The sequence below is a fragment of the Electrophorus electricus genome, chromosome 7 (assembly GCF_041902795.1).
Source record: "Electrophorus electricus isolate QZ-2024a chromosome 7, ASM4190279v1, whole genome shotgun sequence".
Classification (NCBI taxonomy): Eukaryota; Metazoa; Chordata; class Actinopteri; order Gymnotiformes; family Gymnotidae; genus Electrophorus; species Electrophorus electricus.
This window is the reverse complement of record NC_137503.1, coordinates 21,176,363-21,202,699: the sequence shown is the minus strand read 5'-3', so window position 1 is coordinate 21,202,699 and position 26,337 is coordinate 21,176,363. Positions and strand designations below refer to the sequence as shown.

The following is a 26,337-nucleotide window of genomic DNA, read 5'->3' as shown; positions in this document are numbered from 1 at the left end:
GGCATGGACCCCACATTGAGATTCACCCCATAGGTACAAATCACATTATGTTCTCTCAAATTGGCCTCATCTAGTGTATCTCTGTACATTTAGCAAGTAAATCTAAAACGTCAACCCAACCAAAGCTATTATTTTCCTGTTTGACTATAACAGATGCTTTGTTTTCTTTTTTACATAATGCAGAAGATGTATAGAGAGTCTTAATAAATATAATAATAAATAATCTAATAAATAAATATAAATACAAAACCAGACAGGGGAGGTTGGGGTAAGACAGATGATTCAGTAGCCTCATGAATAAACACAGCTGGTCCTTTTTAGAAACACCAGCACTTCATTTCTGTGGGAACCCAGGAGCAGACAGGACATTCTGGAAGCAACAGAACAGTTTCTTAAGACGTTTTAGAGATCCACAGACACAAATAGGACATGCTGGAACAAGTCATACTATGATGTCAGGCACTTGTCCTTAAGGATCAGAGGAAGTTAGAATGAGGGTAGATTCATATTTCTTAACCAGCACTGGTTATCACTGTGCAGTCGAGACACAAGGTGCTTATAGCATGATATGTCTTGACTGTATACTTCACATATATGTCACAGCAGTATGAAATATTACTAATATCTAATATATATCTAATATCTAAGTAATCCTGGGGGGGGGGGAATTAAGTAGTTCTTGGTATCTGACAATCTTATTATATATAATATTAATCAAATATTGTTTTCCTAAAATACATTAAAGTAATACTTTAAGTAAAGAAGTTATTCAAATTATCATAATGAGTGTTAAATAAAACATGACACGATATTCCAGAGTTTTGATTGTTAGTCTATATACTTCACAGGCCAAAACAACACAAACCATAAAAATAAACATTTTTAAGACATATCAGACAGAATTGAATTAAGTCAAAACATGAATTTTCTTTATTTGATATTTCTATTGGTTTTTCAAAGACATGGTAAAGGCACTTAAAAATATGTGCCTGAGATCTAAATGCTAATTTTGTATGTAATTGTGAAACCGATTTGATACAGTTTTGTATGAAATTAGCAAGGCCAGGAAATTAATCTGCCCCTTTAAATAGGAAATTAATATTAAGGGGCCTTTAAGGAGATGCTATCAGGATTTGAAAAAGTTGAGGAAGTTCAAATTCCAAAAACAGAAACATTTTGGCAAAACATCCAAATCACAGACTTTCACAGCCTAATGCATTATTCCAGTTTTCCCAGGCAGTTGTTGGGAAACGCATACAACTCTCTTATACATCCACTCAAAACTGTTTATTGTCTTTGTATTTTTGTGCAATCAGATTACTTTTTATAGCAACAAACACATGTAGATAGCTGAGAGGGGCACAGTGTGAGGCCACTCTTGAGTGTGGAGTCACATTAACTTTGTACATGTACATTTTGGGAAAGTTTATAGTAAATATCATAATCCTATTCCTTACATATAATTTATAACTATAGCATCATACATCACTTTTCATTTTCATGTTGGTTTGTAAAGCTTTTCCACTAATTTTACAGTAAACAAAAAGTCATTTACAAGGATTTGTAAATATCAACCACATTAATCAATAACATCTATGAGTGTTTTTTGTTACATTTTACATTTATGGAGTTCTAAGATAAAACTAAAGTCCAATCTGGGATGAATTTTGTTAGTGCAGTAGGTTCAGAAGGTCTGTCTGGGTCCGCAAGCAGCTCATGAGTCTCACAGTGTTTTCAAACTGAGAATGACCTACATTAGCAGAAGTATTTTTTACACTGATTCTGGTGAAATGAACCACTGCCACTATTGAAAGTTCTAGGGACTTGGAGCAATTTTTGTCCTGTGTTGCTATGGTGAAGTGAGAGGTCCCCTCTCCCAAATGCACTGGGTCTCGTTAGTGAGTTGTGAGGGTCATGGTAAGTTGACTGGTCAGTGCTTTCTGACTCCAGGCTGACTCTGCCTGACAGCATTTCTCTGGCTGCAGACATCTTGACAGGGTACAGCTGCTTGTTAGATTAAAAATGAGCTGCTCTGATCCCTTATACAGCGCTTCTGTCTTTCCCTAAATGCCCAATTAAAGGAATGAAAATTAAATAAACAGAAAGAATGGAGCCGTCCTGCCCCAGGCTGCCTTGGTATGATACCTCTCCAGACCCTTAGCCACTGCCAGTCAGGCATGACTGGAACACAGGACTGCACAAATAAAGACAAAACACATGACAACAGTTTGAACAAATGGATATAATACATGTCTCAATGGGTGAATTCAAAAGTTAAACAACTTTTTATAGGCATGTTAGTGTTTGTTGGTTATGGGATGTAGAAAATGTTCATGTGGAAAAAGTTAGCCGAACATTTTTCCACAAAAAGTATTAAAAAACGACACAATTTACAGTCCAAAATGCTTGCCTGTGGTACAATGAAGAAATGTATTCATATACACATTGACCCTCAAGTGCAGAATATACCAGATCAGTAGGCCTTTGTAAGCTGTTTGAGTATTTTTCTGGATGCCAAGTTAAATGGCTAAAGGATCTCATTTAAGCCAGATGTTATAAACCTGTTACATCAGCACTGGAAATTGAAGCCATTTATCATTTATTTAAAAACACAGGTACCATTCACTAAAACCCAAATGTCAAAGAAAAATGTATACATAATCTATATTATCAAATCGTATATTGATTGCAGTGAAAGATAAGTGCATACTTAATAGACAGTGCTATAATGGTCAAAAGTTGATTCATTTATCTGATGTTCATCTCCTGTGTTAGGATGAATGCACAAAATAATGGTCTTGTTTCTCCAGTACATTTATCACAACACAGTAAAGCCAAAAGACAGTTCACTTTAAAATAAATGTAGGGATGTATAAAACAGGCTGAAATGGCTTTCTAGACATAAGAGATTGTTGTTATCAGGACAAGACTTTACACCAGGCACAGAAAAAAGTGATAGATATAGACAAATTTCTGATTTCACTGTTGGTAAATAAAATGATTAAAATCTTGATAACAGTAAAACATAGATGAGAGTAGTGCTGTATTAGTGTGGTGCAAGTAGTTTCCATTTTACATCTAGTCTTATCTAATCTTGTAGTCTTAAAAGGAATGATGTACATAAATGTGAAACTAATTTAATTCATTTCATCACTGTCATTATACAATTCATTACTGTCATTATACATATGCACAAGTACAGAGTACAATGAAATGAACAATCTCAAAATCGGATAGACTTTCTTTAAGAATCTGCTGAAAGGTTGATTAACAAGGCATGGAGATTTTGTGGAGCTGGCTGGTTTAGCAGTGCATGAGTAAAATCAGTGTATGGGTGACTGCTCAATATTATAAACAGAAATATATAATTAATTTAATAAAGGATTGGTAAACATGAATAAGTTTATAAATGCATATTTTACAGTGCTTTAAAACTCAGCTAATCATATACTGACAAGTATTTAAAAATATAACTATTAAGACATGGCATTTCCAAACAAGTTATTTCTTACTGTAAATGCTCATATTGACTGAGTTCAGTCTTTCTGAGGTTGATGAGTTCAGTGTTGTAATGACAATCATCTGGACAGCACTGTACTGGTTGATAAGGACTTAGGAGTCGAAAACAAAAACAGATGATATTATAAATATATAGAGCCTCTGAAGTTCAGAGCTATTTTAAAATGATCTACAAATCCTCGTTTCACAGTATAAGTGTGTCAACGAATCAAAGACTATTCAGTATAATCTTAGAAATTTTGGATTACATTTTTATTTGTTGATCTGATTATGATGAACCAATAGTACACTTATGTTGTGTGTAATAAATAAAGACAAAATAAATAAATATGGTTTAAACAGATGATGGTCTCTCAAATCCATGGAAGAAGGCTTTAAGCAACTCCCATCCCTCATGCAGAAGCTATCATTGAGATGTTTTATGTCTGTAACTCTATGGGCGGACTTGTCTGAAAGGACTCAGAAAGGATGCAGTGGTCCTTGTTGTTGGTGGGCTGGGGTCTTGTCATGCCTAGCTTGTCATGGCTATGCTGTGACCGTGGAGCATGGCATATCACTCCCCAGAGCAGACGTGGCACAGGGGGGCTTAGTATGATGAAGACCCAGGGGTCTATGATAGGGTTCATGGATAATAACAGCAAAGCTGTGAGGTCCATTGCAGGATATTTTGTGTCCCTAGAGGAGCTGATATAAACGTGAATCTGTGGAGAGAGCAGCACTATATCAGCACTCAACATTTAGCTGTGGACTGATTCCAGCTAATGATTCAATACAGTCAAACAATGCGCTCTTAAGTAAAACTCAATTCCTTTTCATTCACAACAAAACCAGTGATAAGCAATGCAGTAGAGAAAAGTCATAGAAAATGTCTTACCACAAGCGGAAGTGAACAAATGAGAAACGCAATCGTCATAAACCCGAGAAGCACCAAATGTTCTACTTCTTTTGTGAGGGACAGCGAGCGCTTTGACCCCTTTGGACGTCTGAAAGAGCTCCTATTCGCCTTGCGTCTCCGGTACATGAGCAGAAGATGATAGATGACCGATGCGTTGCAAAGCACCGTACATACTATCATCGCGAGCAAACAAGAGGCATATATGTTTTTGTACACTTTATGTCCGAGTTCGTCTGAGTTCATGTCGATAAAGCACCATGTTCCGGGGCAATACTGAACGTACCTCCCAAATCCGAAGAAAGGCGTGACACAGAATAAAGTACAGACCAGGTAAATTAGTATGATTGCGACGTATCCACAGCGCGTGTTTATGTGTCTCTCATAAAAGTAAGGCAGTCCAATAGAAAACCAACGCTCCAAAGCCATGGATAACAGTAATGCCAAAGTTACAAGGCTAAAAAATGTCATGGCGAAACCAAAATGTGAGCAAATAGTGTTGTTACTATCATTACCGCTCAACCCAATCATTGACTGATTCCTTGAGTAGGCAGTAATCACAAGAGGGCTGACGGAAAAAGTACCAACAAGATCCGTAATGATCAGCGCAGTCACTAGTACCTGAAAAAGGGAAGCGCTTTGATTTTTACGTCTTATTTTCAGGAGAACGAGCGCGACTACGTTACCGAGGACACCAGCAGAGAACATGATTGCAGAAGTGGTGGGTGTTCCGCTCAGAACTGTACTGACATTACGGCATTTTTCCATTGACAGATTTGGCATTTTTTGCCCAAATTGATGATCTTTCAGGGAATCTTCCATTTTTCAGAAACGCTCTCTTTTTGTGTTAGTTTACCTAACAGCACGACATATATCATCATTTAAGTAATTTAGGATCCATACGTACAGACAGGACGGTAAACTTTACGCACAGCACAATAATGGCCAAGTGGCGCGGAGAGCAGGCTACACGGTGAAGAGGTGGAGTTTCAGCAAAACGTTTATCAACACACGAACACTGACTCACTCTAGGGACTTACTTTTTTTTTTTTTCACTCGCAGTAGCCTAAGTTTTACATTTTCGGTATTTTAATATACCGGGGAAATACAGTGCAATCATCTTCTCTGCAAATGTAATATTATCGCTTATAAGACAAATGAAGCGAAATATAACTTTTACCCGAGTTCCTTTTCGTACTTTTCTTATTAGGGCTTTTTTTTGAGTGTCAAGGGACTGCCATGGGTGCAGTCTTACGGAGGACTTGTTCTTTTCTTATGGGAATTTAACTCAAGTTGACATACATATACGCATATAAGTACACACGTAACAATTCTAAAAAATGTATTATATGTTATTTTGAAATGGAACACTACCGGAGGTAGACCATTTTATTATTTACATCAGTTAATTCATCTTGGGATCGAGGCGGGCGGAGTCTGACTCTTGCAAAATATGACACAGTAGGATACGTACGACGTCTATTTGAAATTCGAGCAGTAATCTTGCCTAACTTTAAAAAATAAAGTTCTTACCCAATATGATTATTGTTACTGAACATTATTCCCAAGATTATACATTTAAATCATAATTTTAAACCAGAAGATCCAATGTTTGAAACTTTAATCCCTGACCATCTAAATGTATCAAAAACTGGTGTTAAATCAGAATAAAGTGACAAAAACACAAATGATATATGCTACGATACCTTGTTATTTACACAATCCACGAAGATAGCTGGTACCTATGCCCATGTTTTCATTTTGAGATGAGGCTCGTCTCAGCAAGCTGTCAATCAAGCATTCTCACTGGAAAATTAGGATCACGCCCACACCGTTCTCAGCTAAGGATGAGCCTGTTATAAACAGTGTTGTATAATATGTTATCTTATTTATTTTTATTTACAAACATGCTGCTTATTTATAATAATGCAGATATGCAATACATTTGAAGAGCACAAATAGGTTAGGACAGTGGTAGCTCGGCGGTTAAGGTACTTACTATGCAATTGGAAGGTTGCTGGATCAACCCCCCACCCCACTGCTAAGTTGTCACAGTTGGGCCCCTGAGCAAGGCCCTTAACCCTCAATTGTTTAAGTTGTATTCAGTCATAACTGTGAGCTGCTTTGGATAAAAAGCAGCAGGTAAATGTAGGTCTTTCATTTGTCTGTTTTTGAATAATCAATTAAATGTATTTAAAGTTAACAGATAGTATCTTCAGTCCTTGACTAGTCAGTGATCAGACAGCTATGCAGCTGCTAGGCATGATCCAAACACGCCCTCAGAAATTTTGGTATTTTTATGACTTGTGGTCAAGCCATGCTCTCAGCCTAAATTAGCACTTTGTTTCAGCTCCTGAACTTCAGGGTGATAGTGTTTCACTGATGTACAACAGCTACACCAGAACTACACATTGAAGGCATACAAAGTTTTCATATTCCATAATATTTATTTCTGTGTGATAACTGCCAATCAAAGTGACTTTTTACCCTTTGGAACATCTGAAGGTGATTTAGTCTTGCAGCAGGGTAATGATGAGCGTTCCAGCGGTCTGAAGCTCAAAAAGCCTTTGCATTTCTACAACACTCAGTTCAGTGTTGTTTTCGTAAGTAACAATGCATTTCATTACAAAGCTTGTCTTTACAAATTTGAAAAGCCTGAAAATGTCACTGCAAAACCATGTTTGTTAAATTAATAAACTATGAAATTTGCTTTGACTTCATTCTACTATGTGTGGTCCCACATATGGGTTCTAATGTAAGTAAATAAATAAATTCTTTCTACTGTACCTTAAATTTATCATTAGTCATAGTAGTGTTAATAGCTCAAGCACACTGGTCAGTTTACATTTTGTACATGCTAGAAGACTGAAACTTTACTTGACTTAGCAATGTGCATTATGTGTCAAGGGAATATCACCGATCAAAAGAACAATATATCTGAGCTTGAAGGGACTAAAATATGTGATATTTTGTGCTTATTTTAGTGAGATGTTGAACCATCTCATCCATTTCCCAGGTGGCCACCAATGGCATTCTGTCTCCTCAGCTTCCACCCAGTGAATCTCAATATTTGGGCAGTAGCTTTCCCCTGAGCTTTCCAGCCATTGTACCTTTTCTGGCTGATATTGACACGAGAGTGGGAAAGGGGGCCATCTACTACCGCACAGATGATTCTGTAAGCATGCTCAATCATGTGGATGAGATGATTCACCAAGGTTTCCCTGAGTCCCACTTTAAGCCCACCCACATGTTTATAACTACATGGGATCATGTTGCATGTTTTAACAAAGATTCTCTGACAGGACACTGGGTGAGAGCATCTAGGATTTCATATTTTAGGTTTTTATTTCCTGTGATTTTGCTGGATTAGTGATACATGCTCGTTCATCTTTGACTTTTCCAGGCATGTTCATTACTTAATTTTTGTTTATAGCTCACTTTAAACTACTTACAGTTAACTGGCATGGTTTTGACATTCTACCTTTTAAGGCTATGAATTTCCTATATGTTGCCAAATATTTATCTTTAATTTTTTACATACTTCCTAAATGTCCTCTACTGCTTATAGGTAAGCAGCTTTCAAGTAGTCTTGGCAGGAAATTTGACAGACAGCTTTGCCATTTTCCTGTATCCGGTGGATGGGCTGGAGTTCTCTGGGACTCTACAGAATACTAGTACACACAATAACACACACAATAGCAGTACTGGCTCAACAGAGCTCAGTATTCTGGCTGGTTTTAACAGGGGAGACGGATCCAACACAGAGGAGATGTTCCACGCCGTCTCCATTTCAAAGGAAACCCCCAGGACACTCTTATCAGTGAGTGCCTTGCTTGCTCTAATTAGAAATTTTTCTTATCTCTAAGTAGCATCATCTTTTTCAGTGTTCATGGCTTTGTATCTCCCAGGGAAGGCAGCATAGGTGTTCGGGGATTGTGGATCTTCCACATTGGAAGCAGCCGTGTCCCGTTCCCGAGGGTGGTACGTGCTGTAGGGCCCAGCCACTCTCTTGCACATGCCTTGCTGGGTGATGGCACTGTGAACGCTTGCTCTACAACAACTGATGAGGACTTTTACATCCATGAAGATCACACCAGTATTATAGCAATGCCTTCTTCTGTGGTCCATCAAGATGCCCAAGGGTATCCCTCTGTATTAACTTCAAGCGTCACGCCACCTACCATGAGTGCCAGCAGGGCATCCAGTCTGTGTGGTTCACTTCTACCACTATGCTCCCAGGATGGCTACTGTACTGACTATGCCACAGCTCTTGCTGCCACATTACACTGTGTGTAATGTTTGTAATGTAGTATCTTTATGTCTCAAGGATAACATCATCTGCACTACATGAGTACATGCTGGTTTCAGAGAATGCTGGATCTGAGATGTTCTCCTACTTGCTGCATCAGAACATAGGTTTTCAGAGATGTATGCATGGGCCATGGACTGTACCAGACTTTCAGCAGCTGAATGTGGAGCATGCAATGGTTATGTACACAAACAAAGAATCATTTTGAGAATCACACTGGTGATTTCATAGCATGACTAAGGTTCTGAAGCAATTTTAAATGAAGCTGTTTGTCAGGTGAGCTTCCAGGGCTGGTAGAGGTGAACCCATGCAGGTCCAGGAAACACTACTGTGACCCCATGGCGCTGTGCTTGCCAGCAGAGGGGCTCCAATACCACTGCCAGTGTGCTATGGGCTTCAGAGGGGATGGGAAGAACTGCTACGGTACAGACTACTCACATTTTACACAGTGCTGCCATCAGTTTGAAACATTGGGATTTTGAAATAAATCATTCTTTTAATTCAAGTAATGGAAAAATTCAGGTATTTGGTTGTGCACAGATGTGGATGAGTGTACAGAAGGCATTAACTTTTGTGGTGCCCATACAGAGTGTGTGAACATGCCAGGAAGCCACCATTGTCGTTGTGAAACAGGCTACGAGTTTGACTTTGACTGGCAGATGTGCGTGGGTGTCCTCTGGGCATGTTACCTAATGTAGTTTTTGGTTGGAGTTATCATAATGAATGCATGTGCGTGTGTGTGTGTGTGTGTGTGTGAAGCTCTCAGGGTGGCATTCAGATATCTGTGAAATACTCTGGTAGAATTCTGTATTCACACCCTTTCCTACAGATGCCTAATGTCAAAACAAAATCAAAAGAGCACAGCCTTGTATGACAGTGCATTTCCTGAGGCTGTCAGGACAATGGTATATTTATCCTACATACACCACCACAAAACCCATAAATAAAATATTTATTACTATTACCAACTAGTTAATTTTTATCAAATTTAAATTTTAATTACAATCTATAATGTTCTATAATTTTCTATATAACAAAAATTCTCATACATGTGAACATGTGAGTATAAGGTGTGTGAACAGAAGCGGCATCAAAGGAAGGTTCAGCATTAGCGACAGGCTAACAAACCAGAGACAGACAATACCAGGTATGGACTAGGCACACAGAGAGACCCACGGGGGGACAACAACTACGCACAGTTTAGGACATGTATACGAATGCTCTGCAAGACTTCACGAAAACTGGGTGGAATACGGGGATTAAATACACTGACAGAATAGGTATAATGAAAGGAAGGTGCAATCAGCAATCAGGGGAGCTAGATCTAATGTGCCTGGTGGGAAATTTATGGAAGTTTTCTGGAGGTAGTGACAGGAGAGACCGGAGGATCGGATGTGACAATGAGGACTACTGCAACAAATTCCAGCATTACTTGAACCAACATACAGAAATAAAATAAATGGAAAATGTATTTCATGAAAAAGACATGTAAATGAATGGAATAAAATGTGCTTTTCTGTTTGCAGATATTGATGAGTGTCTCCTACAACTGTGCCACCCATTGGCCTCCTGTTCCAACACTCTGGGCTCCTTCCACTGTCAGTGCTGGCCAGGCTATGATGGGGACGGCTTCCTATGCCAACCACAAAATAAATTCACCATTTATCAGCAAATGGGCAGCTTTTCCTTCTAATCTGCTTGGTTGTTGACAAAGGCCTTGTTCTCAACTGAAACTTCCTTGAGTATATATCATTATTATTAAATTATATCATGGTTGTATGTGTTGTATGTATAGTTCTTCAGAAAAGTGCGCTCTAGTATTACCCACTAATTTAGTTTACTTTCTGTTACATCAGCATTTCATATTGCCTGACAGTACATTTGAAAAGTTGCCACACTGTTTTCTATCCAGAGAGGGCAGAACCTGCTGTGGCTACTTGTGTTCAGCACAGACAGAAGCTGCAGGAGGCACTACACTACTGGGGAGAAGAGACCCTATTGGAAGCGTACATCCCCCAGTGTGACGGTCAGGGTCATTACAAGCCCTTGCAATGTCTGAGCTCTACTGGTCACTGCTGGTGTGTGAACAGCAGGGGGCAGGAGAGAGTGGGGACTAGGACGCTGCCTGGCATGGAACCCACAAACTGTGATCTTCCAGGTATTCAAAAACACTACCTGTCTATCAGTGTGAGCTTTATTCCAAAAGCTGAGACAACTTTGTATCAACCTTCCACATTCACACAGTCCCCTTGTGTTTCTTCAACTTTTTATATTCCTTCTTTTGTGTGTTTCCATCTTTTGTGACTACCACATTTATTATCTTTTACCTATTCTTATGATGTCTGGTTAGTTCACCACTATTTCCTTGTCTGGATATGTCTGGATCAGGAGATCCCTCTTAGCCTTGTTGTTCCCCAACACCCTCTTTGGCTCCTCCCATTTGAACTTAATTTGGACTTGGGGTATCCAGCTCGTATGCCTTGCATAAATTTCTATATATGATGCCTGCCACCATTGTTTCTCTCAGTCCTATTATGTGTTGAATTGTCTCAGGCTCCTTTGCACTTTCTGTGTGAGGCATTTTCTCATAGCTCTTCTTTGGGGGTCATTGCTTGGATGTATTTATGAATGTTTTGTGTCTCACTCTGGACAATGGATATTACACTTGTTAGGCTCCTACAGCCTTTGAAGGCTGGCTCTTGAGTGGAAATCTCCATGTTTTTGGTCTAGCATATACAAGCTTCCCTTTGGCCAGCTATGGAGGGCACTGAGCCCACTTCCTGTGCCATGAAGGGCACCAATCTTGCATCTTGTGTTGTCCTCACATCCTGTGCCAAAGATGCAGGGCCAATCCCAAGTCCTGTGGCAGAAGATACTGCTCCTGTTTTATGTGCCATTCCTTTTCCTGTCTCCAGTTCAGTCCTAGTTATTTCTTTAGTACAAGCAACTGTTTGAGCTCTTTTTCCTGTTCCAGCTCCTGGTTCAGCACTGACTCCTATTCCTGCTCTTATTCTTGTTCCTGTTCTGGCTCCTGTTCCAGCTCTGCTTTCTGTTCCTTTCTGGATGCTGGCCCCTGCCCTGGCTCTCAATCTGAACTGATCTGCAGTCCATACCTGGATTTGGACCTATATCCTGTCCCTAGTCCCTAGCTCTGCTGATGTCACAGGCCTGGCTTCAGTAACTGTTCCTGCTCCTGTCCCTGCTCCTCTAGTGCAATGCCACATGGTCTCCATCCTGTCCTGTCTGACACGTTGTGCTCTGGGAACTCCTGGTGTTCTACGGTACTAGTACCATGTGGCTTTGTTTATTTCTGTTTCTAGTCTATGCTTAACCTCACTGGTGTTTTATGTTATGAATTCAACTCAGCCCACTAGTTTTACCACACCCAGACCTAGATCACTTCCTCCTGAGTACTAATGGGCGACACCTGTTTATCTCCATCTTTTGCCTTTTATAGACTCCCATTCTCTCAGACCTTTTTGCGAAGTATTGCCATCTTAGTATGCATACCAAACATTCTCTTCTATTGCTGATTTTTCTTGCAACCAACCTCTGTTTCCTCCCCAGACTATGTCTCGCTTCTAGCCCTTCAGTTCACTCTGGAATCTGCCTACCAGTTCTGACCCTGGATTTGATTGACTACTCTCTACATCATGCTCATCTGGTTACTAACTCTGATCCTACAAACTCCTCGTACAGTTCTTATCTGTATTGTGATCCCATCAAAGTCTTCTACATTTGGATCCAAGCCTACCTGTGTCCTAGCGTTCTTGTCATTTTATTATTCCTGCCCTTCATTGTTTTCATTTGTGCTTTATTTCCTCCTAATTATTGTGTTATATATATATATATATATATATATGTGTGTGGGTGTGTGTGTTGGGGGGGGGGGGTGCGTGTTCTGTAATGTTTTAACAGTGTTGGTTTCACACAAATCAAAGCATTAACTTTTCCTTTTCCTGCATTACACAGGAAACTGTTACAACATGATCCTTCTTACTCCTGAGGGTGCTGAGACATCTGGGACATATTTATGGCCATATGTAGAGAAAGCATAGAACCACTGCTATATTTGAGATAATTATGATCCTGAGGGTATCATTGCAATTAAACATTTCAGGAACATTCAGCAGAATTTAAGATCTGTAACACGGACAGTGGAAATGTGTGCAGCTTCCCATGTAAAATAATTTGGCATTAAGTGTATGGGGATGATGAACCCAATCCAGCATCTGTATTGGGAACTTCACAGAAAGTGTGAAACATTTCTGTTAATTTTGGCAATACAAAATCCCTCCTGTGGTTTCTGGTTACTAAAATAAAATGTTAAAACATCTCAAAATCTTAATGGCGGTGTTTTTATTCACAGCCCCTCTGGTACCATGTGCTGAGAACCTGTGTGAGCGCTGGAGGACAGTGCTGTTAAGTCATTATGGTGGCAGGCCATCCCCTCAGGACTATATGCCTCAGTGTGACACTCATGGCCACTTCCTGTCCATTCAGTGCTATGGCAATAGCAGTTATTCCTGGTGTGTGGACCTGCAGGGAAGGGAGCTGATGGGAACACGCTCACATGATGCTGTTAAACCAGCTTGTAAATTCAGTGATCATCTGGAAATGCTCATGTTTTAATTATACAATTATACTTTTATCTTTTTCTTAATCTAACTAAACACAAACTCATTGTATCTGATGTTAAACTGTATGCACACCAAGTGACTTTCAACTGTAGGTGTCTGTTAATTTCAACTCTAAAAAAGCTATAGTGTTTAAAATGGCACCTTTTTTGGGGGATTTGCAGGCATATCTACTAAAGTCCTACCACTGGCAGAGTCATTGGTGTATCCAGTAATAAAGTCCTCCCCTTCAGGACCAGCACTTCTGTAGGCCCAAGGTTCACAAATTGGAGTTATTCCTCTGGATGACACTCACCCAGTCCAGGAAAAGTCATCTGTGTTGCTGTCTCTACAGGTGGGCTGAGGATCTCAGTGGATGACTAAAAGGCCCCAGCAGCCAAACAACCCAGAACCAAATAAGTTTAATATTTATTTAGATTCCTGAGGTCAGATTTTCAGAAGTTATATGAAGCTTGGTTTATTGCATTGTACAAAATGCCTACAATGGTCAGATCTAAATACCGTCCAAAAAATGCACTTTTAAGAAACTTCCTTGCTAATGTACCAATAGACACTAACCTGGGCAGTGATCTTCCTTAGGACTCTGCTGTTATTGGGATTAGCTATGACTACCATGAAAATACTCTGTACTGGAGTGATGTGGCAAGACGTGCTATTAGCAGAGTCAGCTTAGTGTTTGGAGCAGAGCCAGACACCATTATCCACACAGGTAATACAACTGCCGTGTACCAAAAACATACCTTCACCTTCCTCAATTTCTGCCCATCCAGCCATACCACAAATCTATTTACCCATTCATCCCATTCATCTTTTAGATATGGTCCAGCCAGAGGGTCTGGCAGTGGATGTAGTCAACAAGCGAATGTTTTGGGTGGACAGTGGGATCGAGATGGCTGATCTGGAGGGCCGAAATAGGAGAATACTTTTTGATTCTAATATTGCCAACCCCAGGGCCATTATAGTGGATGCTACCAGTAGGTTAGTGACATAAAACCAAGCCTGCAAAGATACAGGTTGTAGTAGTGCATTTTAGTAAGTAAAACAAATGTCACCCAGTGAACAATACAGCTCTTTACAGGAATAAGCACTAGAGATTCTTTTATTTCAGAGTTACAGTTTGTGCTGTTTGTGTTATTCAGAACCCTGTTCTGGACTGACTGGGACCATGATTCCCCCAGAATTGAGAGCTGCACACTAGAGGGACACCACAGGAGAGTCCTGGTGAATGAGGGGCTTGGGCTGCCCAATGCCCTGACCATTGACCCTCTAACAAACCACCTGTGCTGGGCAGATGCAGGTGAGAATCTAATGCACAGTAATACCATACAAATACCAGACAAATGCCATAATAACATATGAATAACATACAAATGCCATAGTTTCACACAAGTTGTTATACTTTCACATACTTTGATTTCCCCAACTTTCCCCAGTCCATTTAAAACCTAAACTTAAGTCTCAAACATGGTTGTGAAAGGAGGCTGAATCCAGATATATTCATGCATATTGCAGTGAGGTGAATAGCTTCCTTTTATTTGATAAGCAGCTTTGTATACTTTCTAAATTTTATAAAATGGCCCTTAGTAAAATGGCACCTTTGTAAACTTGAAATGGCTCTGGGGCTGACTTAGGAAAGAATAACCTTTGCATAAAATGTGCAGTATAAATTAACTTGCTTTGCCTTGTCTTGCCTCAAACACAGGAACAAAAAAACTGGAATGCCTAGCTATAGATGGGACAAAGAGACAGTGATTAACAACAGGCTTGATTATCCATTCAGTCTGGCCATTTATAATGGCCTCATGTACTACACTGACTGGGAGAGGTGAGTATCCCATTGCAGTATCACTGAAAGTAACTCTTTACCAGTCTTTAACCTGCCACTGACTGGACTTTTCCTACAGGGATGGAATATTGGTAATAAACAAAGCCACTAACAAACAGACTGATTATATTCCAGTCCAGAAATCCCATTTATATGGAATTGGATTCATCCTGCCGCAGTGTTTGTAGATGAGTGTTAATGCAAATAAAGAAGAAAACAGAAATGACTAATCTATTTAAAACAAGTGTGTTCATGTGGATTTATCATGCTACTTTGATTCTGAAGGAATCTTGGAACAAGATTGTACAAGATGGTTGATGAAGTAATAAAATTTGATCAGATGGCCAGAAATCAAATAAAATCTGAAATTACATGCTGCAGTTGTTAAATATGTTTACTTTTGGAAATTAATAAAATGAAGTATTTCTGCCAAAATCTCTAAGCAGCAGTACACTCTTCTCTCCAGTAGGTGGTTCTATTAACCTAGAGACAAATTACACATGCGCCAAAACGGTGATGTAGAATTCCTACAGTGCAATGACCAATAGATTACATGACTGGGTGACTGCGAAGAGAAAAAGCATAATTGATTAAATGGGTAGAGTGGACTGATACAATACAGATGCACTTCAGCATAGGCCATGTATAACTATTGGAAATTATGCCAGAACTTTTCCACATGTTCAGATGATGACAGACATGTCATGTGGTATTTCTAAGATGCTATTTAAAGCTTTCTGATCATAAACCTGTCTAGAAAATTCTCAAAATAATATAATGGTTGCTTTTGCTCTACTATCCCTACTGCCAAAACATTGGATCCATAAATTAGAACAGACAGAAAGAGCTTGTGAGTAATTGGATTGTTCCTGTATTTCTTTCCAACTTCCACATATTGCTGTGGGCTTCTCACCAATCTCCTCACTCATCTGAGCAGTTACCTTTAGGACGCAGTAATTGCTTGGTAACAGCCACATTTCACCAGTGAAGAAGAATTAGGCTCTACCTTTGAGCCTGCAGAGGACGCTAACCAGCCACAGATCCACAGAACCCACACTGGTCAGCAGGTTCAGTCAGGCTTGCTGAACGGTGTGGCTCAGTAGTGTAGTCTGGGGTGTGAACATTGGCCTGGCAACTGAACCCCCAGAGTTTCAAAAAGAAATTATCAAGGCCCAAGGCTTAGATGGTTAATGTATTGTTTTAGATGCTGTATACATATTTGATTGTATTAGGATTTGTGGTTTAAATCTACGATGTGATGAGCACACCATCTGTATATTTGATCTTTTCTTGGAAATCTAATAAGTGAAAAAAAGAATAATTATGGACTACAATCTTTTCATTTCCAAGCTAGATTAGTTATGTATTGACACACATTTCATTATATGCTGGTATCTTGTCGAAAATACACAGATCTGATGTCAAAAGGAAAATAAGATAAAGTGAGCATTATAACCTGCTGTTTAAATAACTCTGTCAAGCTGAGTTGGTTTGACAGACTGCCTCTCTAGTTTTAGAGGTCTGTGTGTAGCAGTTCAGAACTCAGTGTAACCCTAATTGTCACCAGAAACCCACCCACCTAACTTTACCCCAAACATTCTCTACCAAAATAATTCCAACTGCTACCTCAGATCACCACACAGAAATGATGTCAACAGGCTCTGCTGTCATGGCAACCAGGTCAGGCTGCTCACTGCATAAATACACACTGCATGCACATTGCTCTCTCAGCATGGAGCGACTGGGGCACATCTCCTATCATCACACTGTTCTCTCAGTATGCTGAACTCCAAAAGAACTCCCACTCACTCCAGAATAGAACCTGCACATGATTATATATTTGATTTTATACTAATATAACTGGTCTCAGAGCAAAGCATTCCATGAAATGAAAGCATGAGCCATCTTGCAAATAGAGGAGTGAAAAGAGTTACAGAGAGATGGAGAGATGGAGAGAGAGAGAGAGAGAGAGAGAGAGAGAGAGAGAGAGAGAGAGACTGAGAGAGAGAAGCACTGAAAAACTGAGAAGATTGCAGACCAGACCTTGACTGGGGTAATACAGTGAGCACAGGGGTAATGTATGCTGGAGACACTGTATCTACATCACTTTCTGAAATGACTGATTTTGTACCAACCACTTTTTGAAAGTGTACTCTGAAGATATGTTATAAAAGAGCTTGATACCTGTCCCACAGTCTATGAAAATGAGACTAAGATCTTGGGGAAAAGCGTTTTGTGTCGGCCCACGCCACTAATATGACATGTGACCAATGCCTGTCATTGCACATGAGCTCTATGTAGAGTGTTTCCTCTATAAGCTGTCTTTGCTTAATAATACATAATATGCTTATGTAATCAATAAAAAATGTACTATGTTCCTAATGACAGAATCAGACATTTGTATTTGTATTTTGTCAGATGATGCCAAGATAATAAATTGACATTTAGAGAAATGAAAATTAAAATGTAAAAAAAAAAAGAAAGAAAATAATTATACTACAAATAATATGTTAAACCACAGTGCTGATACTTCTTACATTGCTCAACGTGGACAAGCTTGACAAATGTGACCATAAAATCTTTTGTGATCCTTTTCCTTTCATTCCCACTGCTCATTTCTTTTTCATGAAAGAACATGCTAGAGGGCTTGATTTCTTGAAAGGAATGCGAGTTTGAGGGCCAGATGAACTCAACGCAACTCCTGGTATGCATTCTTGTTCTCAGCACTTTTCAATGCAAAGTTTCGCCCAGGTTAGTGAGTCTTAGTAATGTTTGTCAGTTTGTCAGAGAAAAGCACTATGAAAAAAAGCACTGCTACACCCTCAAATCACATGAAGGGTGGTCTTTACACAACCTGACCCCCTTAACACAGACTGATGAGCTCATTTTTTGTAGCTTTACATCACACATTAACATTGGCACTATGTCCTGGCATGTACAGAAGCTTTATGTGCTCTATAATACTAAACAGTCAGGGAGGTGCAGTCATAGTCATATTATCTAGTTAATTATTCCTCTGCAATTAGGAAAATTTAGTACAATTATGGATCCTTCACAAAGTTAAATTTAGTGATTATGATGGCCTTTCAGTGATTATAGAGTACTTGTGGTCATTTTGTGGATTTCTAGGCACTTTTGTCTTCTTGTTTCATTGTCTGATGAGTTGATTTTGTGAAAAACATGTTTTAGGTTTATTCAGCTAGCTCATGTTGTTGTCACAACAGGAAGAGGGGGAATCTGGAGGGGTGAAGTGAATGACGCAAAGCAGTACTTATGCAGTCAGAAACTGTACCATCTTTTCCCCAGTTGACTTGAACAGACATGTGCTGTCTTATCTTCCCTCATATATAATATTTGGTATAAATAATGCTCTGCCATTTCAACTATGCTGGCCTCTGAGTGTGTGTGTGTGTGTGTGTGTGTGTCTAGTGAAGCCCTTCTTTGTTTTCTATTCCATTCATGTCTCTTGTCTCTAATACCTGGATACAACCTATAGTATGCTATTTTTGCAGTAGCCTTCATACTAACTCTTACTGTGAGTACTACTGTAATATCAGTCCTACTGTAATATCAGTCCAGCCTGCATTATTTTCCTTGGACTGGAATGTCCAGAGAGGAGTCCAGCATTAGCAGGTGCATCTGATAATGCTGCCTTCACCAGACACATTAGGTCAATAATTCCACCTTTTATATCAATCTCTTGTACACTGACTTAAACCTGTAAGCATGATATATATGTTTAGTGGTAAAATTACTAAAAAAACATCAAGTACAGCAAATTATGCTCTGAGATCAGTATGTCTCTATAAGTCTCTATTTGTGTGTGTGTGTGTGTGTGTGTGTGTGTATGTGTGTGTGTGTGTGTGTGTGTGTGTGTGTGTGTGTGTGTGTGTGTGTGTGTGTGTGTGTGCGCGTGTGTGTTTGCCCTTTTGGTATTAAACCTGATATGAGTCAGAATTATACATACATACATACAGTTATACATACTACCAATTGGAGTCTTGTCTATTGAGAGCCTACACTAAATAAACCAATGACTTGTGATGGGATAAAAACACTTGGAACAGTACTAAGGAGTTCAGTTCACAGTGTAACTGATGTGAAGAATAAAACCAGAATGGTTTAGCGAACCAGTATATTCTCACATTAATCTTATAGTTGATGATGATACACATGATTGATAATTCAGCCCTGATGCCCACATTCTAACAGACATCACAAAACGTTTATGTATTGGCTGCTTTTCCAGTCATGATTTGCTTTGTTACACTATTAATATGTAACTATAATTACACAGTGCAGACATTTGTTTTAAAAAGTGCAGATTGAGACCATTCTATGCTGCAGTTCATCCTGAGAGTCAGCACTGGAACATGATAACTAATGATAACTGTAAGCTCTAGCAGTGAAGTGGAGCTTGACTTTGCCCTGCATATAAGAGTGAGCCATGTGGAATCCATGGCAGAACCAGAGAACCAGACTCAGATGTCTGTTGGAGCACAGTGAGTTGGACTGAAGAGAGCTAATACAAAATAATATTTTCCAGCATAGTCTGAGCCCATGTGAACCTGTTTATTTGTATATGTGTTATCCTGCTAGATTTGGCGGGGGAAAGACGAGAGTTATTGGAAACTCGCCGACACTCATGTACCCTCCCATTGTGTGTGAGGAGTGCTAGAGATTATAGGAAGCAGCATATTCAAATTAACACTTATTTGAACTTTCCACAAATCTTCCGTTCAGAAAATGCCTGCCACCACACACAGGATTTTAATGCTTAAGAACAATTATGACTTTAATTACAATGAACGTCGGTGATTATGCATAACTGTGGAGATAGCACACTGATCCACTTAGCAGAAAATTAATACCACACCCCTTTAAATCCGCAGTGCACCACACCTCAAGCTAATGGTTTATATTGAAATCTATAGTGAAAACGAAACTGCAGATTTGTGTCTTAGCAAAATTTTGTGTAGTGTGTGCTTTGGGAAGAATGCAGTTCTAAATGCTGCATTACCCTGCAGTGACTACATCACATTGCGGATACTCTCATGTAGATACCCAGAAATCATCTGTTCTCTCTTATTACTTGAGGGAAAAACAGCTGGTTGACTACAGACATGCTCTATTTCTGTAGTCATGTAGAACTGTACATTAGAAGTCACACTAGGTTTGATAGCAGATATACTGCCCTTGGCTGACTGAACTTAGATCTGCTGGTGTCAATATGATCACATTTTAATCAAATGATATGCTAAAACACTGTAAAGCCTACTTTAAAATCAACATGTAAAAACTATTATAAAACAGGGTGAGGTTGTGTGATGCAGAATTATTAATATCTCTTGGAAAGTGCTCTGACACAAACTACAAAAAGTTATTTTCTTTTTCTATTTTATTTTGTTGACTAGTTATTTTTCTGTATGGGATCCTACATATGATATCCTTAGACACATTTTGCGGTGCCACTTGCAATAAAAAACAGCCATAAAGCCACAGAAATATGCAGTGCTGTGGTTATGGTTGATTTTTAGCCCAAGACAGTGTAAAATGCCAGCTGAAGCTAAGCCCTGTTCTGACCAAACCTATGGCAACACTGACAGTAACAGAAAATCACCAATATTAGAAAACAATTCAAATAAAGGAAAAGTGTGCAGAAGAGACAGGAGCATAGGGCTGGATGATCAAAAAACACATGGTACACAGATACATTTTAGGATTGTCTGTGGGAGCATTAATTGTTTATGGCAGTTGTTCCCAAAGTGGGAGTAGCACAGAGCTATTGCTGGGGGGCAAAAGATGTACATATGTGTCTATCTATGCACCCCACATTGTTTAGTAAACACCACTTGGACATCCAGCAGATCAACAGCTCTGCATTATATTGCCATACCACATTAGGATGGGATCAGAGCATACTACATTTAGCTGATACTTTAATCCAAAGCAACTTACATTTAAGAGTGAGTCCAACTTGAGCATTAAGTGTCTTGCTCAAGGGCCCAACAGTGGTAATGATGGGGCTTGAACCAGCAACTTTCCAACTACACCACAAGTACCACTGAACTACCACTGGTCCAACTTCATAGGATTCATAGGACACTACAGCATTGGCCATCGCCTTTACTAATGGACACACCTCTGCAACATTATTTTTAGTAAACTCTGACTTTTGAAGGCATATATTGTTAGTACCTACATGAGTGATTAATTTAGAGAACATATGTTTACCTCAGACCTACAGATTACTTGCAATGTCTGGCACCCTGGCCCCTGTTATACAGCTAACTATTGCTGCTGGTGTCCCTAAAGGCCTAGCTAATTTCACATGTCGCAAAGTGGAGATCCCTATAACCAGAGCTCTTTCAAAAGGCTTCTCAGTGGGTGCCTCGCTGAGTGGGGCAAACCTGTTGGACACGTGAATGGGAGAGGTGTGGTGCTCCTGTGGGAAGTTCGGCTATTTCACCATAATGTCACCCAATCGCCCTGCTGCGACGGCTGTATTGCTAGTGCTGAGGGCTTGTGAACTTCGCCTAAGGCATCCAGAGCTTGTACTTCTAATTCCTTGATAAGTCTAACACTTTCTAATGTCTGGATGCACACCTCTAGCGTCAGAATCTTCTCCATCAGACAAGAAATGAATCTACACTTCTCACAGATAAAACTATCAGTAAGGACAAACAAAGAATATCTAAACATGTTAGCTCTGCAAACTGAACAACGGAAGCATGTTAACGTTACTTCAATTTTTAGGTAGTTCTTTGGATGTAGTTTTTGATTATAGAGTATTCTCCAATGTCTAGTAGAAGTTGTCAAATTCCAGGTAGGATGTAGATAACCCCAAGGAACAAAAAAAAAGTTAGAGAGCAGTAAGGTCTGGTGTTTGGCGCAAAACAGAAAAAAAATCTGATATCTGTGTGAAAGCTCACTATGTGCTTCTGTTTGGTTTTTGTGTTGTTACAACCCCCTCTCTTGTTAGCTCATTATCTGTTGCACCTACTATTTGTTACTTGTCTATTAGTGTGTTTATTTAAACCCTCATGTTTGCTCCACAGATTGTTGGTCAGTCTCCTGACTATACTCTGTGTTGCGTGTGCTTTGCTACCGCTTTTGTATTCAAATGTGACATTTGTGAATTACAGTTTATCATTTGTCTTTCATTTTGAATAAATATTTTTCTGTTCACACCTCTTTTCTGACACTCCCCACTTCACACCAATAAGTTTACTGAGCATTAATGGGTTTGTTCTACTATAGAAAAGTATTCCCTAGTCTTGATTTTGACACTCCAGCATTTTGAGGTGTACTTGGAGTGATTTTTCAATCCTATTTAAGTCAACATCAATCATGTATTTATTGATAGAAGGTGCAATCAGCACCCATGTATGAAGTTGGGGAGTTTAATTTTACAGATTGTCCACTTGTAATTTAATCACATCAGTGGTAAAGATACCATTATATCTTATGCTTTTTCTAGAATGTAAACAATTGAGTGTATGCATGTTTTGGGTTTCTATGTTCCTTTTTCCAGCTCTTTCTAGTTCTCTGCCTCCTTGCAGATATATCTGTATGTGGTTGGGTTTCACTAACAGTGGCATCATGTAATTTGGACTAATAACATTTTGCAGTGTGTGCATATTATTTAGCCCTTGATGCCTGCTAAACAAGTAAAAATATGATTAAATAATTACAACCAATCATGTCAAAGAGATGGCCTACATGCTAGAAAGCAGGTTCTGAGTTTTGTCAGCATTAAAATCATATTTCTAAAGAGTATTTATGATTTATAATCGATTTGTTAGTTCATTTCCATCAAACTGAATTTTAGCAATAAAATACTTTATGATGATGAAATTTCCTGCAAAAATTGGTTGTTGCATTAATTTTCAAATGGAGACACATTCAGACAAAAAAAAAATTGGTAGTAACATGTTTCCATCTGTAATTGTCACAGATGTCACAAATTGTGAATGTTTGGCTTTCTTTCCCATAAAAGCTGATAAGGGTCAAAAGACAAGAAGGACAAACTCAGACAGCTGCTGAATATTGGCCACAATAATTATGTGCCAGTTGTAATTAGTACAATTGTCAATATCTAAAGGAGACTGCTGTAAAATTAAACTAACCGCTGAAAACTACTGCGTTTATATTTAAAATAAATAACACCAGAGTCTGTATGGAAGCAGATTGAGAGCAACCTGTTATGAGGGGTCTGCTTATTTTGTGCCCACCAGACTTCGAAATGTAGCATTCTCACTTGCTCTCACTTGCTCCAATAGAACATAACCTTTCATATGCCACCTTTTCCTGGTCACATCAATCATAGTCTCAAACAAGCCATATGAATGATGGAATGTAAATGGCAAAATACTAAATTAGAGGAATTTAAAGTGGCATGGAAAAATGACCTTTTCCTATACTTTTAGATCTTAGTGCTGCTTTCAACACCCTTGATCACAACATCTTACTGGAAAGGCTGGATACACTTGTTGGTATTAGAGGTCAACCACTCTCTTGGTTCAAATATTATCTGACAGATCATTATAAATTTGTCATTGTACATAATGAATGCTCTGAGCTCAGAATAGTAAAAGATCGTGTCCCACAAGGGTCAGTACTGGGTCCCATATTATTCTCATTACATATGCTACCATTAGGCACAATGATTTATAAGCGTGGTATTAGCTGCCATTGCTACATGGACAATACTCAGTTATGTATGTATCTTCTAATCCTGATGATGTCCATACTATTAACAAAACTGAGGACTGTGTAAAGTAAAAAACTGGATGCTGACTAACTTTCTCCTTCTAAATTGCGATAAGACCAATATGCTATTGCTTGGACCTAAAGCTGCAAGAAGCAATGTATCTAATATTCTTCTAAACCTTAATGGCTTTTCAGTAACAACCAAATCTGTTGTAAAAAAAATTAGGTGTTACTATTGACTCTGACCTTTCATTTAACACACATGTATGTAATGTTACTAAACCTTTTTCCATTTACGTAATATTGCTAAACTGAGACACTTTCCTTATCAGATAGAGAAAATGGTCCATACTTTTATCTCATAAACATTGGATTACTGTAATGGGCTTCTAATTGGATGCTCTAAAATGTCACTAAATAAACTCCAACTAATGTAGAATGCAGCAGCCACAGTCCTAACAAGGGCTGGAAAATTTGATTACATTAGTCCTGCTCTTTCAGCTCTGCACTGGGTCCAACTTAAATTTCAGATCTATTTTAAAATTTATTTTTGACAAAGAGCTAAATGGTCTGGCCCTACAGTGTCTGAGTGAACTCAATGAATACTATAACCCACCTCACGTACTGTGCTCTCAAAATGCAAAGTTTCTCATAGTCCCTAAAATGAGTAAGACTACAGTCAGGGGTAGAGGCTTCTCCTATAAAGGTCCTCAGTTATGGAACAACCTTCCAGCTTCAATCTGAGACTCAGACACACTCCCAATGTTTAAATCTAGGCTTAAGACTTTATTTTCTCAGGTTTTCAGTTAGCCTTCTGCATATAAATGTACAGAGCCTGGAGCCCCCAGGCATAGAGTTTTCTGGTAATCTGAGATGTTGATGCTGTTGTTGTTCCTAAATTCCTCAGTATGCCTCATAATAATTTCTATTTAATTCAAGTATAAAAATTTGAGAATTAGTTGAAGAGAATAACTGGTTCCGTTCTTTATTGCAGATCAACATCATCAAGCATTATTGAGGCATCCTCTGTAAAATGTCTGACAAGCACACAAAGACACCAAATTTTTATACAGTTTTCAAGAGTGATTATGTAACTTATGTAACACCACCTTCTTTTACATACTAGTGTTTGGAATCTCCAACATTATATCCAAACTATATATTAGTCAATATGTTCAAATTGATATTCAGTACCTATGCCAGTTGGAGCTTGGTATCATTACATTCCAAGAGAAGACTTCTCATTTTAAAAAATGACTTAATCTCCTTTTTTTTAATGATCTTTTATGTTTTATATTATTAATATTTCTAATTCAATGTTTAAACATCTTTTTTTCCTGTAAACAGTTTTTATTACCTTACTGTTGTCCAGTCACCCTCATCTGCTGACAAGTTTGTGATGATAATCTGGATGATCAGGAATGTGGTCACCCTCAGGCCCTCCCTTTTAGTTGTGTTGCTATAGATAAACCTGCTGGAGCCACATACTAATCGCTGGCTCATGCACTGTATATGGACTGTTCATGTAATGTATACCTTGACAAATCTAATCTATATCTTTTTGTTCTATTTGCATGCTACTGCATAGATGATGCCAACACTGGACTAGTCATGCTCATCGGCAACAAAACATCTAGAAAATGTTCCAGTTTTGCCAGCCGAAGCACCCTCGCCCACCCACCATAGACCCACTGGAGTGACTGAGGATCCACATCACTGAACTAGCTACTAGGACTAAAAGTTTCATGATAAAGTATGGACTGGTACTAGCTGGACTGCCCAGTGGAGGAAGGGTTCCCTCTTGAGTCTTGGTCTTCCCAAGGTTTATTTCTAATCCCTACATATGGAGTTTGTCCTTGCCTACGTCAGCCTTGGCTTGCTCATTAGGGATATGGACCCATACATTTGTAAAGCTGCTTTGTGACAACTTGTGCTGTAAAAAGCACTATATAAATCAAACTTCTACAACTTGTACAGAATGCAGCAGCACGAATGGTCTTCAATCTTCCAAAGTTCACACATTACTCCACTGCTGTGCTTCCTTCATTGGCTCCCTGTAGCTGCACACATCAGATTTAAAACCTTGATGCTTGCCTACAAAGTCAAAAATGGACCAGCCCCTTCATACATGAGGTCAATGGTCAAAGCCCGATCCATACCTCGAGTACTTCGAACCTCAAGTTTGGCTTGGCTTGAAATAGTGTGCTTTAGGCCTCATGGAAGACAATCATCGAGACTATATTCTGACCTGGCTCCAAGATGGTGGAATGAACTCCCACTTGCTGTCCAGACAGCAGAGTCCCTTGCAGTCTTCTAATGCAGACTGAACACCCATCTATTTGCAGAATATTTAAAGGACAACTAACACTGCTCCCATGTTGACTGACTAAATTAATACTTATTGTAGGGTATTGTTTATGTTGTTTAACAAACTGTAGCACTT

At 39.0% G+C, this 26,337-nt stretch overlaps 2 protein-coding genes across 3 annotated transcripts; one reads left to right on the top strand and one right to left on the bottom strand.

The window, feature by feature from the left end:
- Positions 1-951: 951 nt before the first annotated feature.
- On the bottom strand, positions 952-6,156 carry ptger2b (prostaglandin E receptor 2b (subtype EP2)). Of its 2 annotated transcripts, none has more exons than XM_081718535.1 (2): positions 4,394-6,156; positions 952-2,194 (listed from the first exon to the last, which is right to left on the bottom strand). In XM_081718535.1, exons 1-2 carry the CDS (start codon positions 5,231-5,233, stop codon positions 2,012-2,014), a joined length of 1,023 nt encoding a protein of 340 aa, XP_081574661.1. In that variant the 5' UTR covers positions 5,234-6,156; the 3' UTR covers positions 952-2,011. The 2 variants fall into 2 exon arrangements, with proteins under 2 accessions (XP_081574661.1, XP_035380468.1); XM_035524575.2 differs by lacking the exon at positions 952-2,194 and adding an exon at positions 2,233-4,220.
- On the top strand, positions 5,353-15,370 carry nid2b (nidogen 2b (osteonidogen)). The gene is given in 18 exon segments (XM_081717116.1): positions 5,353-5,384; positions 6,888-7,014; positions 7,428-7,721; positions 7,980-8,235; positions 8,325-8,553; positions 8,739-8,939; positions 8,986-9,143; positions 9,261-9,389; positions 10,247-10,412; positions 10,658-10,878; positions 13,090-13,314; positions 13,522-13,691; positions 13,937-14,066; positions 14,173-14,335; positions 14,497-14,654; positions 15,060-15,104; positions 15,107-15,182; positions 15,262-15,370. Coding segments are annotated over 18 exon segments (2,889 nt in total).
- The last annotated feature ends 10,967 nt before the right edge of the window (positions 15,371-26,337 follow it).

Excerpts from the sequence above, each read along its gene's own strand:
- ptger2b (XM_035524575.2), bottom strand. The coding sequence starts at position 5,233 with ATGGAAGATTCCCTGAAAGATCATCAATTTGGGCAAAAAATGCCAAAT. Across the intron at positions 4,221-4,393 it reads TTTGTTCACTTCCGCTTGTG|ATTCACGTTTATATCAGCTC; the intron begins GTAAGACATTTT and ends CTCTCTCCACAG.